General features: G+C 42.9%; 1 protein-coding gene across 9 annotated transcripts in view; it reads left to right on the top strand.

The window, feature by feature from the left end:
- Positions 1 to 13635, top strand: part of slit2 (slit homolog 2 (Drosophila)) — a 63303-nt gene that overhangs the window by 31268 nt on the left and 18400 nt on the right. For 5 of the 9 annotated variants that reach the window (XM_037261355.1, XM_037261344.1, XM_037261382.1 and 2 more), the window contains exons 6-13: positions 8855 to 8926; positions 9597 to 9668; positions 10009 to 10080; positions 10289 to 10452; positions 10794 to 10805; positions 10946 to 11081; positions 12623 to 12694; positions 12785 to 12856. In XM_037261355.1, coding sequence (XP_037117250.1) covers positions 8855 to 8926; positions 9597 to 9668; positions 10009 to 10080; positions 10289 to 10452; positions 10794 to 10805; positions 10946 to 11081; positions 12623 to 12694; positions 12785 to 12856 — 672 coding nt within the window. The remainder of the gene's footprint in view (positions 1 to 8854; positions 8927 to 9596; positions 9669 to 10008; positions 10081 to 10288; positions 10453 to 10793; positions 10806 to 10945; positions 11082 to 12622; positions 12695 to 12784; positions 12857 to 13635) is intronic. The other 4 variants (XM_037261365.1, XM_037261396.1, XM_037261389.1 and 1 more) reach the window with 1 other exon arrangement.

The raw sequence follows: 13635 nt of genomic DNA, 5'->3' as shown, positions 1-13635 counted from the left end.
AGCGCTGCAGCCGACCACGTCAAATCTTTCGACTTGTCCTGTGCGAAATGAGCCATGACCACATAATTTATGGGTCACGGCAGAAAGACGTTTTGTTAAAAGGAAAAAAGGTTATATATTGCCTTGACATCAACAAAAATTGTACCAAACTTAATGGTAAAGACTAATAATAATAAGGTGCAGGTTTTGATTCTGGCTCTGGCTTTCCTGTGTGGAGTTTGCATGTCCTCCCCATGCCTGCATGGGTTTTCTCTGATTTCCTCCCACATTCTTCTAGGATCACTTTAAATTACGCTTGTGTGTTGTAGTACCACTAGCAACTAGCTAGCATAAAAAATTGAGGGAGGAGGGGCATTTCAAACATGACAAACTGAATTTTAAAATGTTAAGTGTGTGTGTGTGTCTGTGTGTTGTCTGGCTGGTGCCCAGGAGACTGTTTGCTTTCACGGCCCATCTTTCCAACCTGCTGCTCACAGGAATGCATCACGGAGGCAAACACACTTGGACACACACCGGCGAGCACGTATACACACACACAGAGTATTTTTGCTCACTTCATCAGAAACTGTGTTCTGCTCAAATGCAGTACAAACATACAAAAACCTCAACAACCAACCATGATTACGTACATGAAGTCCAGCTCATGCATAAGCCTTTGCAAATTCACCCCTCAGCTTTTTTCGGATGGTCTCTTCGCCCTTTGCTATTTGTCTCCCTCCCATAATCTCCGCATATTGTATTTGTTTTGACACAGCCCAATAAACACAAATTGTTCTCGGGCGTCATCGGCCTGTGCCAGTAAATGCCGCCTTCAAGTGCCAGGGCTGCGGTGCAGGCCAGCGGACAGATGGTGCGGGACAGCTGGGCCGGGGTGACAAGTGTGTGCGACCCGAGCCTCTGCGGCGCTGAAAGAAAGAAAGACAACATTGACGGAGAGAAACTATTTGAAGAGGAATATTTCAGCTGGTCTCTGATTGCCAGGAGCTGGCAAACAGAGGCGAGGTGGCGGGCATGGGGGTCTGTGGAGACATCTTGAATAGATTTGGAGCAAGACAAAGACAAAGAGGTGGAGTAGTGATAAAAGGGAGCACAAACTAGATGCTTTCTGACAGTTGGTTCCTTTTCTTCCCAAGAGAGCTTCCATTTCTTTCCAATGGCCACAAATGTTTTATGTTTTGTCTCGCTCTGGCCCAGCCCCCTCCTCGTCTGGTCCAAAGGCATCACGCAGGTGTCGACCTAATGACTGTAAACTCTCGTGGGCTAATCATCCTCAAATAGCCAAGCGGCTGACTGATGGATGGCCCATTTTGTGGGATGACTGACGAGGGGGCTCATTCTCACGCCGAGTTTAAGTGAGCGGCCTCTCGGGACGAAAGCGAGAAACTCTCTCGGGGCACACGTGACACATCATCCCAATGTGACCTTCCTCTGCCCCGGTGCTGAAACCTCAATGACCACCTCTCATTATGTCTTCAAACTCAGCACATTTTTCCACGCTAGGGGAGATTTGCATGCAGAGACACGGCCGGCGAACTGGACAGAACACCTAAATCATGGAGGATAATACATTAGGAAAAGTCACGTGTTCATCAGAGTCATCTTTCCAGTCGGCTGATGAAAACGCATGCTTTGAATAAAATAGGTGCAAGGTCAAAAACACTGCTGGATTTTATTCGTGCAAGTAATTATTTTCAAAGAAATACATTCCAAAAGAGGTACATTTCAAAAAGGCTCTGCCATTTCAGGTCAAATTGAAAAATGTAAATTGAAAAACGTCAGCTGCAAATCAAAAAGCCAACCAAGTAAAAAAAAGAAAATGACCAGACTTTAAAAATAATGTAGAAAAGTACACGTAGACAAATCAAATAGTCACATCAAAATTTTTTTCGTGACATGCACACATGTACCCTGAAAAAGTAGAGTTACCATTAATTGTCCCTAATGTACCTTCAGGAAACTCTATTCATCCCTTTCACTGTGTCATTTTGCTGCATTTTTTGAAAATAAGTTAACATTTTACTCCGATCAAATTGAAACTTCTATGGTTGGAAAATGTGAACTCCAAGTGCTGCAAATAGACACTTTGCATCACGATGCCCCATCACGTACTTGTGTGTGCGCGTTTACCCGCTGTGTGATTAGTCTCAATTTTTAGTTTTTTTTTTTTTTCTTTTCAATGCATGACGGGTCACACACGCACACACACACACACACACACACACACACACACACACACACACACACACACACACACACACACACACACTGCGGTTATGCCACTAATAAGCTACTTTGCCCTTCATTCCTGACAAATTCCCTATAACCACAGAGGCTCTCTTCCAGGGCTTCGGCTGTCAATCACTTAGAGAATACTCAAAGATCTTATTTCATGTTTGTTAAGCAATTTAAATCCTTTTCAAGCTATTTTCGGTCTTAAAGCGTATTTGCAGATTACACCCAAAAGAGCAGAGTCGTTTGTGAATACGATTCAACGTCACGAGATGAATTGTATGGCCAACATTTTCACTCTCACCGTCTTCGAATTTCGGCTGCTTCGGCTTTCATCTTTCGTCTTTTGGTCGTGTGCCTGAGCTGAAAGTCGGATGACGTTTGAAGAGAATGAGGGAATGACTGATGTATGACAGGAATGAGAGAGCCATGAGTGAGTGATGGGCAGGATGGTGAATTTGTGATTGATAGATGAAACTAATCGCACAGGAATAGAAGTCGACAGAAAAAGCCAAGTATTTTTTTTGGGAGCGCATCAACACATTTGAGACATTTCGACACTGGCTTTTCCCCCAGTATTTTTCTTCTGTGTAAAATTAGACAGATGCAGGCGAGGAAGAGAGGAGGTTGCTCCAGTTTATTGGGTCAGGGAGTTTGCGACAGATCAGGTCAAAGATGCGGGTGAGACACCCACGTACGCACTTAGACTAACACACAATTGGTGAGCCATGCGTCTGTGTGCTGTCATAAACTATTTATCTGTTTCATTTAGTATGGAGCATGTAAAAAGCAAACAGGAAAAGGATATGATGTCATGTGGCCACCAAGTGGTCTGGCAGGACGTCCAGCCGTGGCTCTTTTAGCTGTGGTGCATCGCTCCGTGTCTACTCTGGATGTGTGTTTTGGACGCTCCACCAAGCCGAGGTTTGCTTTTAGTGCTGAGCTGGTTGTTTAAATTCACGCGCACGCACTCATAGACTCTGGCATGCTGTCATAGTCAACGTGTAGGTGTTAGATTTAACGCTGTTGACTCATAAAGACAGAGACGGCAGCGAGCAATGAGTGAACGCTGTTATCGGAATACGATGAACACTGTCTGGCTGATGGATTAAACTCATTACACAAGGAGCAAGGCATGGGCGGGTGCTGCTGGGTGGGGAGATTTGAGGATGAGACAAAGTCATGACGGAAGGGAAGGAATGGATAAAAGCACAGCCGGGGAATAAGCCAGCACTTAACTTACTGGACTTTTCATTAGGTACACCTGCAAAGTGCTCTAAGACAAGACCTTGTACATTAAAATATTCGTTATGATCAGTCTATAAAGCTGACTTTGACTTTGATTAATTAAATATTATTGTCAATATTATGTCCATCTTAGCTCTGATTAAATATGCCAGCACAATCCCAAGTGTAAACCTCGGTGTGTTTATTTCCAACCCTTTTCTATTCTAGGAGCCAAAAAGTTATCGACTGTGCAAGTGTGTGGTTGTTTCATTTTTATGGTGAATTCCAGCCCTAAAAAAAGGGAGCCATTCCTAAAGTGTTTGCACGGGGCATAGTTCCCATAGTTCCCACACAATAAAAATGTCAGAAATCTTTATAGTCTCATAAATCCCTACTTATCTAAGACAGTGAGCGCCACCCCTCCCTGTGACTTTTTTTAGGGGACGTTTCATCAAGTATACAGTATCCATCCATTTCTGTACAGCCGATCCTTTTCATGGTCACAAAGACCTTGAGCTGATCCCAGCTGGCACCCTCCACCCCGGCCGGTCACCATCTCAAAAGCTGACGACAGGACAGTGTGATGCTGATTCCGCAGGTGCCTGCAAAGTGACGAGCGTATGTCCGGAAGTCCAAAGATCATTAGACTCAATTGTATTCCTCCCTTGGGATTGCTCCCTCATGAAATTCTGGTTCCAGTAGCTTACACAGAAATAGTACAAAAGACATGAGTAATAAATAAAGCGCACATTCAAAATCAAACAATAATAACTGTAATTTTAAAAAAAATACACACATACATAAATAAATTAACACAAATAAATACATAAATAAAGGTCAGTAGGATGCCTGTGTTCTGGCAAATCTAGAATTACTGCATATAATTACTGCATGCATCCATTTCTCGTGTGTATGCACGACAGATGTATTGCACGCTGATCTCTAATTATATGTGTAAACATTTGAGATGATGTCATGCTCTCAGACCGCTGACTAATGCGTCTCTGGTTTGAAAAGAGATGTAATGAACCTCAGACTACCCACATTCTGCAGCACATGCAAGATCAGGTTTTTCACTCTTAAAAAAGAGACAGTTTTGTCAACTCAAAAAAAATGGTCAACCCTTCCCAAAAGTCATGATCAAGCTTCCCTGTGAACAGAAAATGAATTCATGGTCCCATTGCCTAATAGTGAGATGTACTGGCTCTGTTTGTCACACCTATTAAGTCACAACAAATGGTCTGTTGCGAGATACTAAAAGGGTTCAAGGGCTTCAAGATCATGTCGCAATGCAGCAAGAAAACACACACATTTTTCGGAGGGAGGGTGGGTGGGTCGCCAGCATGGTCACCAGACATACAGTAGGGGACACCCTACAAGGTGTCCAGCCTTGGTGCTGTAGCCATGGCAACCGTCATACCTGGCATTTAAAGTATTAATGTGATGCATGATGGTGAGATGCAGACAATGAGATAGGATGGGGGGGGGGGGCATCTATCATTCAACAGACAATTAAAGTCGTTATACAAGAGATGTGTGATAAAGGTTGTTCACATCTTTTTCAAGACTCACTTCAAATTTGGTTATGGATCGGCATTCATGGGCGTGAGGATTGTCATCAGTTCCAAATGCGCTTGCAACACTTTCCAAAAAGCCTTGCTTTCACTCTGCCTCCTACTTTTCCCCACTTTTCTTCGGGAGTCCATTTCCTCCTAATTGCCCACCCTCACAAGTGTGATCTTCGGGGGTCCACTTTGTAGCATTTCTCCCAGAATGTGCTGAAGGTAACACACGCAGGCATGTTCGCACTCTTCCCATCCCGTACATGCATCCAAACCTCTCCATCGCAACACCTTCGTCCTCTTTTTTCCGTCCTACTCTTTTACTTTTTTTTTTTTTTTTTTACTCTTTGCAGCTCTGCACTATGCCCATTCACACATTCTTATACTTAATAGGATTAAGGTCTGCCAAAGGGATTTGAACAAGATGATTAGTATACTGCTCTGCCAACTTCGACCTGCACCCCGCCACGCACGGGAACCCCGGTTTGTCCCTCATGGGAAGAAACCCGTGACCGTGAGGTCCCAGACAAAAGATTTTCAGAAACTGTATAACAGTAAGCACGAGAGCTTGTGTGTGTGTGTGCATGCGTGTGAGAGAGGGAACGGGGCGGAGGATGATGAGGGGTGCATGTGTGAGAATTGAGTGGCGCTCTTTCATGGCCAGGTCTCCTCGAAGACACACAGGGCGTCAAAAGCCCCTCTCACTCTCAAAAGACTCTTTAGAAAAGCAGCGCTAAGCTCTTCACATGGGAGACCTGACTCTGACACACGCACACACACAAACGCACACGCACGTTATGCTACCAAAGATGAGAAAAACATGCCCTGAGGAAAAAGAAATCAACAAATTTGCTCAACTAGCACTGATTAGGCACTTGTACTTACAAACCCAAAAGAAGTACAAATTCTAAAATGGACTTTAGTACAAAAGTAAATTGTAAAACTGAATTTTACTGTCAATTATACACAATATATACATTTGGATAATTTGGAATAGAAACTAATTTAAATAATCATTTAAAAATCAATACTCGTGTGTAATATTTTAACGACATTGTACAGAGCAGCCAGAACGGAGACTACTGTATTTCTGATTCTGTGTTCATTATCATCAGTATTACATTTTTTTTTTCTTATTGACATCATTTTTTAAGACTGACTCTTGCCTTGTGGATGTACGGTTTGAGGAGTGCTGGAGAAAATGTGTAGCAATCTGTTTTAGCAGTTACTTGTGTGCTAATGCGTTGTGTGGGTGTGGGTGGGGGGTGGGTGGGCTTCCACTTTCAGAGGGGGTTCCAAGCCTGGCAGCGTGATACAGTTCCTGTGTGGCTTTCATACCTCCGGTTTGATCAAACAAAAACACACTCACACACACACTGGGCTCAGTTGGAGCCTCTTTTAATGAAGGTAAACGCCCATTTTAGGCACATGGGTGGGGGCAGAGGTTAAGGGTTAAACCTCGGGGAAGCCTGGATAATAAAAAAAAAAAACAGGCAAATTAGGAAAGGGGAAAGCGAGGTGAAAGAAAAGAAAATGTGGAGGCGGGAGAGGTAAAAGTAAGAGAAGCCACCAAGTGTGCGAGAGAGGCAAAGTTGTGCTTTTGACATCCACTCAAACTCTTTTAGAAGAAGATGAAATTGAATGAAATGCCTTGGAGGCAAACTGTGGAGGAAAATCCACCCGTAAGACCCTAAGAAGTCAATTTCCTAACTGGAGCAAAACTGGGTTTATTCACCTAGAATACTGAAGAGGCTTTAAAACCGCACTTTTACTCCAAATGTCAATCAAACACATGAATTGGCTCCAACTACTGCCTGCCTATCGCTTTTAAATTTGTGGCTGCATGCACATGCAAGCTTCTGACCTTTCGGCTTATACAAAGAATATATACACTTCCAATCATCTCAAAGTAAAATGTAAATTTATCACACATTATGCATTTACAAAGACAATTCACACACACTTGAGACATTTTGGATTTCTTCCTCACGTTGTCGATGCAGTCAGTAGCTTGCAGACAGTTGATTTGGTTTTAGAATAGCAGCGGTTAAAAGAGCATGGCTGCTTTCAAAGCCCCTCTGGTCCTGTAAAAACAGTGTCAGGATACACTCTGTTTGATTCATAAGCGCCACATGTGTCCACTACCAAGGCGCGTGTGTGTTTGTATTGTGTGTGTAAAACAACAAAAGTGAAAGCCTGGCGCTCCCACTACTTTATGAGGTCTTATTGGAAGATCATGCTGGGATGAAACTCCATCAGAGAGTCTTGGATCGTGACGTGAACTTGAAAAGTGTTTCAACCCAAAATCCGTATTTTAAAAAAATATATATTAGGCCGTGACATAGTGGCAAAATAAGTTGACGTGTGGTGAATACGTTCCAGGTTGTGGTTATTTTACTTGCCGAGCTATAAATGAATGAAATGTTGTATATTGCTGTTTTTATTTGATTGTGAATAATTGTGCTCAATGCTGGATTTTCCTTTATTTTCTTGTAGCTAGTGAAGTATGCCACTGTTAACCTTGAAAGGTTTGCTTACATTGTGTCTTTGCAGCCATGCTCTACTCATCTGTCAATCAACCTCCCCATTTACCTTTCAGTTCATGCTTTTGAGTTTAAGTGGACCCTCGTTCCCTTTTGAGACTTCTGCATCCTACTTCACGTTCGTAACTTTTCCGTTCACGCTTGAGCGCGTGTGTAATGCAGCTGTAGCGGCAGGTGCACGAGGTGGAGGATATCTGAGTGCCTAATTGTAAGAGAGCAGACTCAAGAATGTAAGGAATGTCACCGGGCATTAGCTGTTAGCCGATTAGCACACCGGAGGTCAAGAGGTGGGGGTACGGGTAGGTGGGGGTTAGCGGGGAAAGGTCAAATAGTCTGTCTGGAACGTGGCCCGGATTAGCCCGACGGCTGGCGACTGAAACACACAGAGACCCGCTTCTCCGGACTTTTTCCGTTGAGCATCCAGTTTCTCTCCTCTTGGATAGAAATGCCACAGTGATGTGTTCCTTACAACTCTTAGCAGCTGCATCCATTCTCAGCGACAAAATCTCATTTACATGCCTTTATTTATATCTCCACGTCCCTGTGCCTACGATGATATGATTAACAGCTCATTTGTTGACTATTATAGCGCGCACTTACTGGCACTGACTGTGGTTGCGTGTGTGTGTGTGTGGGAATCTTTTTTCAATATTTCCACTCTTTCCCTGTAGATAACTTATCATGAATCTTTATCAGCATTTTCTGAAGAATTTGTTGGGTTTGTAAAAAATAATAATAATGGTTTGTTTTGTGACCTCCCGAGATATCCTTTGCCTTGGAGATTGGTTGCTCTGCATCACACTGGAAAGTGTTTCTAATAGATCAGAAAAGTGATATTGAATACTGTATACTATGAAATTGTGCTTGCAGTAAATCGAGTGGCTTTATTTGGGTTTTCACATTTGTATCTTACTTTACATGGCTGAAACAATTTCTCAACTGTATGCCCTTGTACTATGCCCTGTATGAGTCAGAGGGCAGCGCAGAAAGCTTTCACGCAATCTGAGGTCAGTAGTGCCCCCTAAAGGTTGTCTGAACATTTCGTCTCATTTGCCTGGTGTTGGATTTTCAGAGCCAAATAACATTTATCCGACTGTATCATTGCAGATAGTGCACTTACTTACACCCCCTCCAGTGTTGTTCGGAAGGAGTCCTTTGTATGCTCTGCAGCTTTCTTGCTGCATTTGCCAGAGGTGCTGCTATAAACAAGTGTCTCTGAGATAGTTCAGCTTTAATAACCCTCTGCCCCCTGTCTTGTCTCCGTCTCTCCGGCTGCCCTTTCCCTCTGTCCAGTGATCTCAGCGAGAACCAGATTCAAGGGGTGCCCAGGAAAGCCTTCAGGGGAGCTGTGGAAATAAAGAATCTGTAAGTTGGCGCCACTCGGCCAAAGGTCGAGAGAATCGTTGTGTGTATGTGTGTGTGCGTGCGTGTGTGTTGTTGGCATGGTGTGTGTATGGGTTTGTGTGTTTCTTGACCCCATGTTTACTAATGTGTTTGTGCATCAATATTTAATTCCCTTAAATGTCATGTGCCTCCTGCTTGCTGTATTGACTGATCATTAATAAGCCTGTGTGTGTGTGTGTACGTGTGTGTGTGTGCGTGTGTGTGCGCGTCTGTGTGTGCTTGTGGAGGCAACTGGCTAACTGTTCTGCCTCAATCAGTTACAACAATTAAAGATAATTGTATTGGTGATTTTGAAGGTAAGTCATTTGCACAGCAGTCTTTTTGTACGGATTGTTCGACATCAAACAATTTTGTTGAAATATTACGCAATTATGATAAATGGACAATAAATTGTCTGTGTGTGAGCACATAAAGAGAGAGGGAGGGAGAGAGAGGGCGAGGAAAAGGGTAATGCATACAAATGAATCATCATGTAGAAAAAGGAGGAAAAGCGCACTAACGTCTGCAAAGAACAAAGAGCTGTGGAGACAAGACGAGCTGCATTTACACTTGACTTGACTTTCACCGGAACATACTCTCTCTGTAAGGCAGAGTCGCATTCAACAAAACACAACTTGTCTTTTGTATGCAGCCAGCTGGACTACAACCACATCGGCTGTATCGAAGATGGAGCTTTCAGAGCGTTACGTGACCTGGAAGTACTGTGAGTAACACTTTGTCTGCTTGCACACAACAGAGCAATTCATCTGAAAAAAAATGTCTTTCCTTTTTTTAAGCATATCAGGATTTTGAAATATTTTCAATTTTTTGTTTGACCTGTAAAAGTTTGCGCAAATGGATTTAACATGCATTGTAATTTATAACTGTACACCATTTTAAAGGGAAAGAAAATCCACCTGTGTCTGAACCTACCCTTTAATTCATAAATATTACGCAATTATTATTATTATTATTATTATTATTATTAAAAGGACGAGGGCAGATTCGGAATCAATCTAGACTAACCAAGGAGTACCAAGGCTAGATTTGTCTTCTCTCCTCAGCACCCTCAACAACAACAACATCAGCCGGCTGTCAGTGGCCAGTTTCAACCATATGCCCAAGCTGAGGACCTTGTAAGTTACACCACAGAGTACGCAACACCCAGCCGGCCGGGGTCAAGTGCTCATTTCACTCTTGTCTTGTTTGAACAATTGATTGCTTCATCTCACCTCTGCTCCATCGTGTACCTGCTGCACATACTCAAATCTATTGTTTCTCTCCTCCATCACCCCATCTTGCCACCTCTCTGCCTGTCCACCTACCCCTCGCCCACCCCCCAAGTCGCCTGCACTCCAACAACCTGCAGTGTGACTGCCATGTGGCCTGGCTGTCGGAGTGGCTGCGACAGCGCCCCCGTCTGGGACTTTATACGCAGTGCATGGCCCCGCCGCACCTGAGAGGACACAATGTTGCAGAAGTGCAGAAGAAGGAGTTTGTCTGCACAGGTAAGATGGATCATCGGTTACACATTACGTATATTCTATAATTTGAAAAAAAGGGCAGTGACTTTGGTTCAACTCTGGTGCTGCTTAACTAACTCAGTCCGATGCCGGCTTGAAAGCAAGCGTTGCTCGAGCTCACCCGCAGCCATAATGAAGACAAATGCGACAGAAAATAGATGGTTGGATATACAGTAATAATATATTGATCCTATATATTCTGCATAGTCGCTCAAATCTGTGTTGCTGACTATTGGCGTGTTGTATTGACTCTTCCAAGCTTTGCAAAAAATATTTGCTTTGTCTTATTGTTTCTTCCTTACTGTCTGTCGCTCATCCTTTTCAAGATTCGGATGAAGGCAAGTATTCAACTTCCAATTCATACAGAATGCAAAACCATCTTTCTGTCACTCTTTCATTTTCCTCACTGAATTCTTTTTGCATTTTGCAGATTTATCCACAGTAGCAAAGCTTAATGCCGAGCATTGTCTCCGTTTAGGTTACCAGTCGTCGTCTTCGTCCTGCAGTGTGTTGCAGTGTCCTGAGTCGTGCACCTGCAGCAACAACATTGTGGACTGCAGAGGGAAGGGTCTGACAGAAATACCTACCAACCTCCCTGAAACTATTACTGAGATGTAAGACACACTCACTTGGCCTCCAGACACACACACTGCACACACACCTAAACACACCTAGTCAACAATGGGGACAATTGTTCGTGCTTTTGCCCCATGCTGCTCTTGACTATATCTGTGGTACACAGTTTTCGCTCACAGCCTGTCTCTCTCACTGCAGTGGAATAAAACCACACAGCTGTGAAATGAGAAATCCCGGTCATGCAGCTCTTCTCTGATTAAAGACTGTAATGACGGGATGAAAGAGAAAGAATTAAAAGCTCAATCTAAAGGACAAGGCCGATCATATCTTTATCTGAAAGAACGACTGCTAGATTTAAAGTGGCAGAATTTGACTCCCAACTTTTAAAACCACCCGATCGACTGGCTGAGTTGGAAGCAGAAATGGAATTAAAGGAAACGTACAAGGTGTTCTTGGAAGCACATTCGGAAGAAATCCAAACAAACCATTCCGGAACGCTACACTCAAATTTCAATGTTTTCAATTTTTTCAACCCTAATAATTGAAAGGGATATAAGCAGTTTCAGTGTCACAAATTTTCACTGACTGAATGATTTATAACATTATTTTTTCATTGGTGCCCCTAAAAGATGTCACCACACTTACCTTGAATTATGAATTCATAAGCACTAATGGTCTGAATTAATTGGGGGATTTATGATGACAGATTAGACTTGACTCAACAAGTTTCAAAAAGTCCATGACTTCTCTATGAATTCAAAAGAAATACTCCAATGGGATTCAGTTCAACCGCTTTTATATCCCAGTTGACTTCAGAAACGTCACTGCTGTAACAAAATACGATTAGACAAATAAGCCTTTCTTGCGGACAGCTGTGAAAAACCAAAACCTATTTTGGCATCCTGAGACATGATGTGGTCTCAGACATGTCTCCAGTGATTTCAGACTGTTAAAGCCGTTCTTATCCAAGCACAGAGTTATTGTTGTAATACAATACAAAATAAAAGAACGCATTCTTCGGTTGTGACATGCAGCCACTAATATTATAGTGCTCTGACTATGTGCACACATTTGGCGTCCTAAAACACACCACTGGCATTTTGGAGGCTTTCTTTTACCACTAATTGCCATGGTGGTCAGAATTAATGACTATGAATCTAATAATAATGATGTATGTGTAGAAATGATGAAAATCTAAGATGATTTCTTGCTTTTGAGGATGAACTCTTGTTTCCTGGCTCTGGAGGAAATCCCATCGCAGCCCCCCTACAGTATTACACCAGAATTTAATCCAAATCAACTCCACAAAACTTCCTTACATTGAAAATGTAAACGTGCTCTGTGAATGAGAAGCGAGAATGGAAAATAAACTCGGTGGCAGGAAATTTTTCTCAGTGGTTGTCTTGCAAATGGTCGCTCTAATCACAGTGATGACATTTGAGCCCCTCCCTAGACTTGAGATCACAAACTGTTTGTGCAATTCCAGAGACCTCCAAAACAGCCGTCCTAATTAAGAGTAGCGAAACGATTTCAATGTTAAATTATCATCCATCAATGGTCTGTGTATGTTTGGTTCCAGACGATTGGAGCAGAACGCCATCAAGGTGATCCCAGCCGGCGCCTTTTCTTCTTATAAGAAACTGCGAAGAATGTGAGTAGATGACTAGCGTCATAATTAAATATACACTCCTCTCCTTTTTTTAAAATGTAAATGTTATTTTCACTGTTGTTCTTTTTACAGAGACTTGAGTAACAATCAGATTTCAGAGTTGGCTCCTGATGCCTTTCAAGGTCTGCGATCCCTCAACTCTCTGTAAGTACTCACCACGGCCCTTTGTTAAGGGAGTGATGTGCATGAGTTTTGGCTAATCCAGTCACTGATTCAGCTAGGATTTGTTTTTATGGGTCAAGGATATCTCAGGGAGTTTTTTTTTTTTACAAACCCTCAAAATTCCTCAAAAAATGCTTAGAAAGAAAGGGCAACAGGTGGGAATGTTGAAAAAAAAAAAATCTGGAATTAATTAAAAGTCAATTATCTGGCCTGGCACCAGGGGGGGTCAAAGCACATTTTTTTGAGGGGGGGTGGGCAGTGCTCCCGTGGCTCCCCTTTAGATCCGCCAGTGAATCCAGCAGCCTCACAATGTTAGCCCGTCTCATAAACTCCATGAAAACATTTGAAAAAACATCCACTAATAAATAGAAATGCAGTTTTTGGATGAGACACAAGCAATTTGATTGAACCCAGGAACAAATGTTTATATGACCTGTCTGATAGTGGAGATAGTGACCTGGAATTGACTTCTAAACATTTGCAGTTGCGAGTAAGACTTCTGCTCTTTATGTCGACATGTCAAGTAAATGTGATCGAAGCAGACATTTGATCGCTAATCTCTGCGCTCTTTTAAGAAGAACGACCTCATCGCTGGCCCAGCACTCGGGTTTGCGTGTGAGGCCGGGCTGAGGCGGTCGAGAGGGTGGGAAGCAATGCGGGGTTATTGTCTGAAGAACTTATATTAAGATCTCGTCTCTCCAGAATCAATAATTCATAAATGCTGAATTGCTGAATGGAGGCTTCTGCCACCTCATTACACT

Source organism: Syngnathus acus, chromosome 1 (assembly GCF_901709675.1).
Source record: "Syngnathus acus chromosome 1, fSynAcu1.2, whole genome shotgun sequence".
NCBI classification, from domain to species: Eukaryota; Metazoa; Chordata; class Actinopteri; order Syngnathiformes; family Syngnathidae; genus Syngnathus; species Syngnathus acus.
This window is presented reverse-complemented; position numbering and strand designations above follow the sequence as displayed.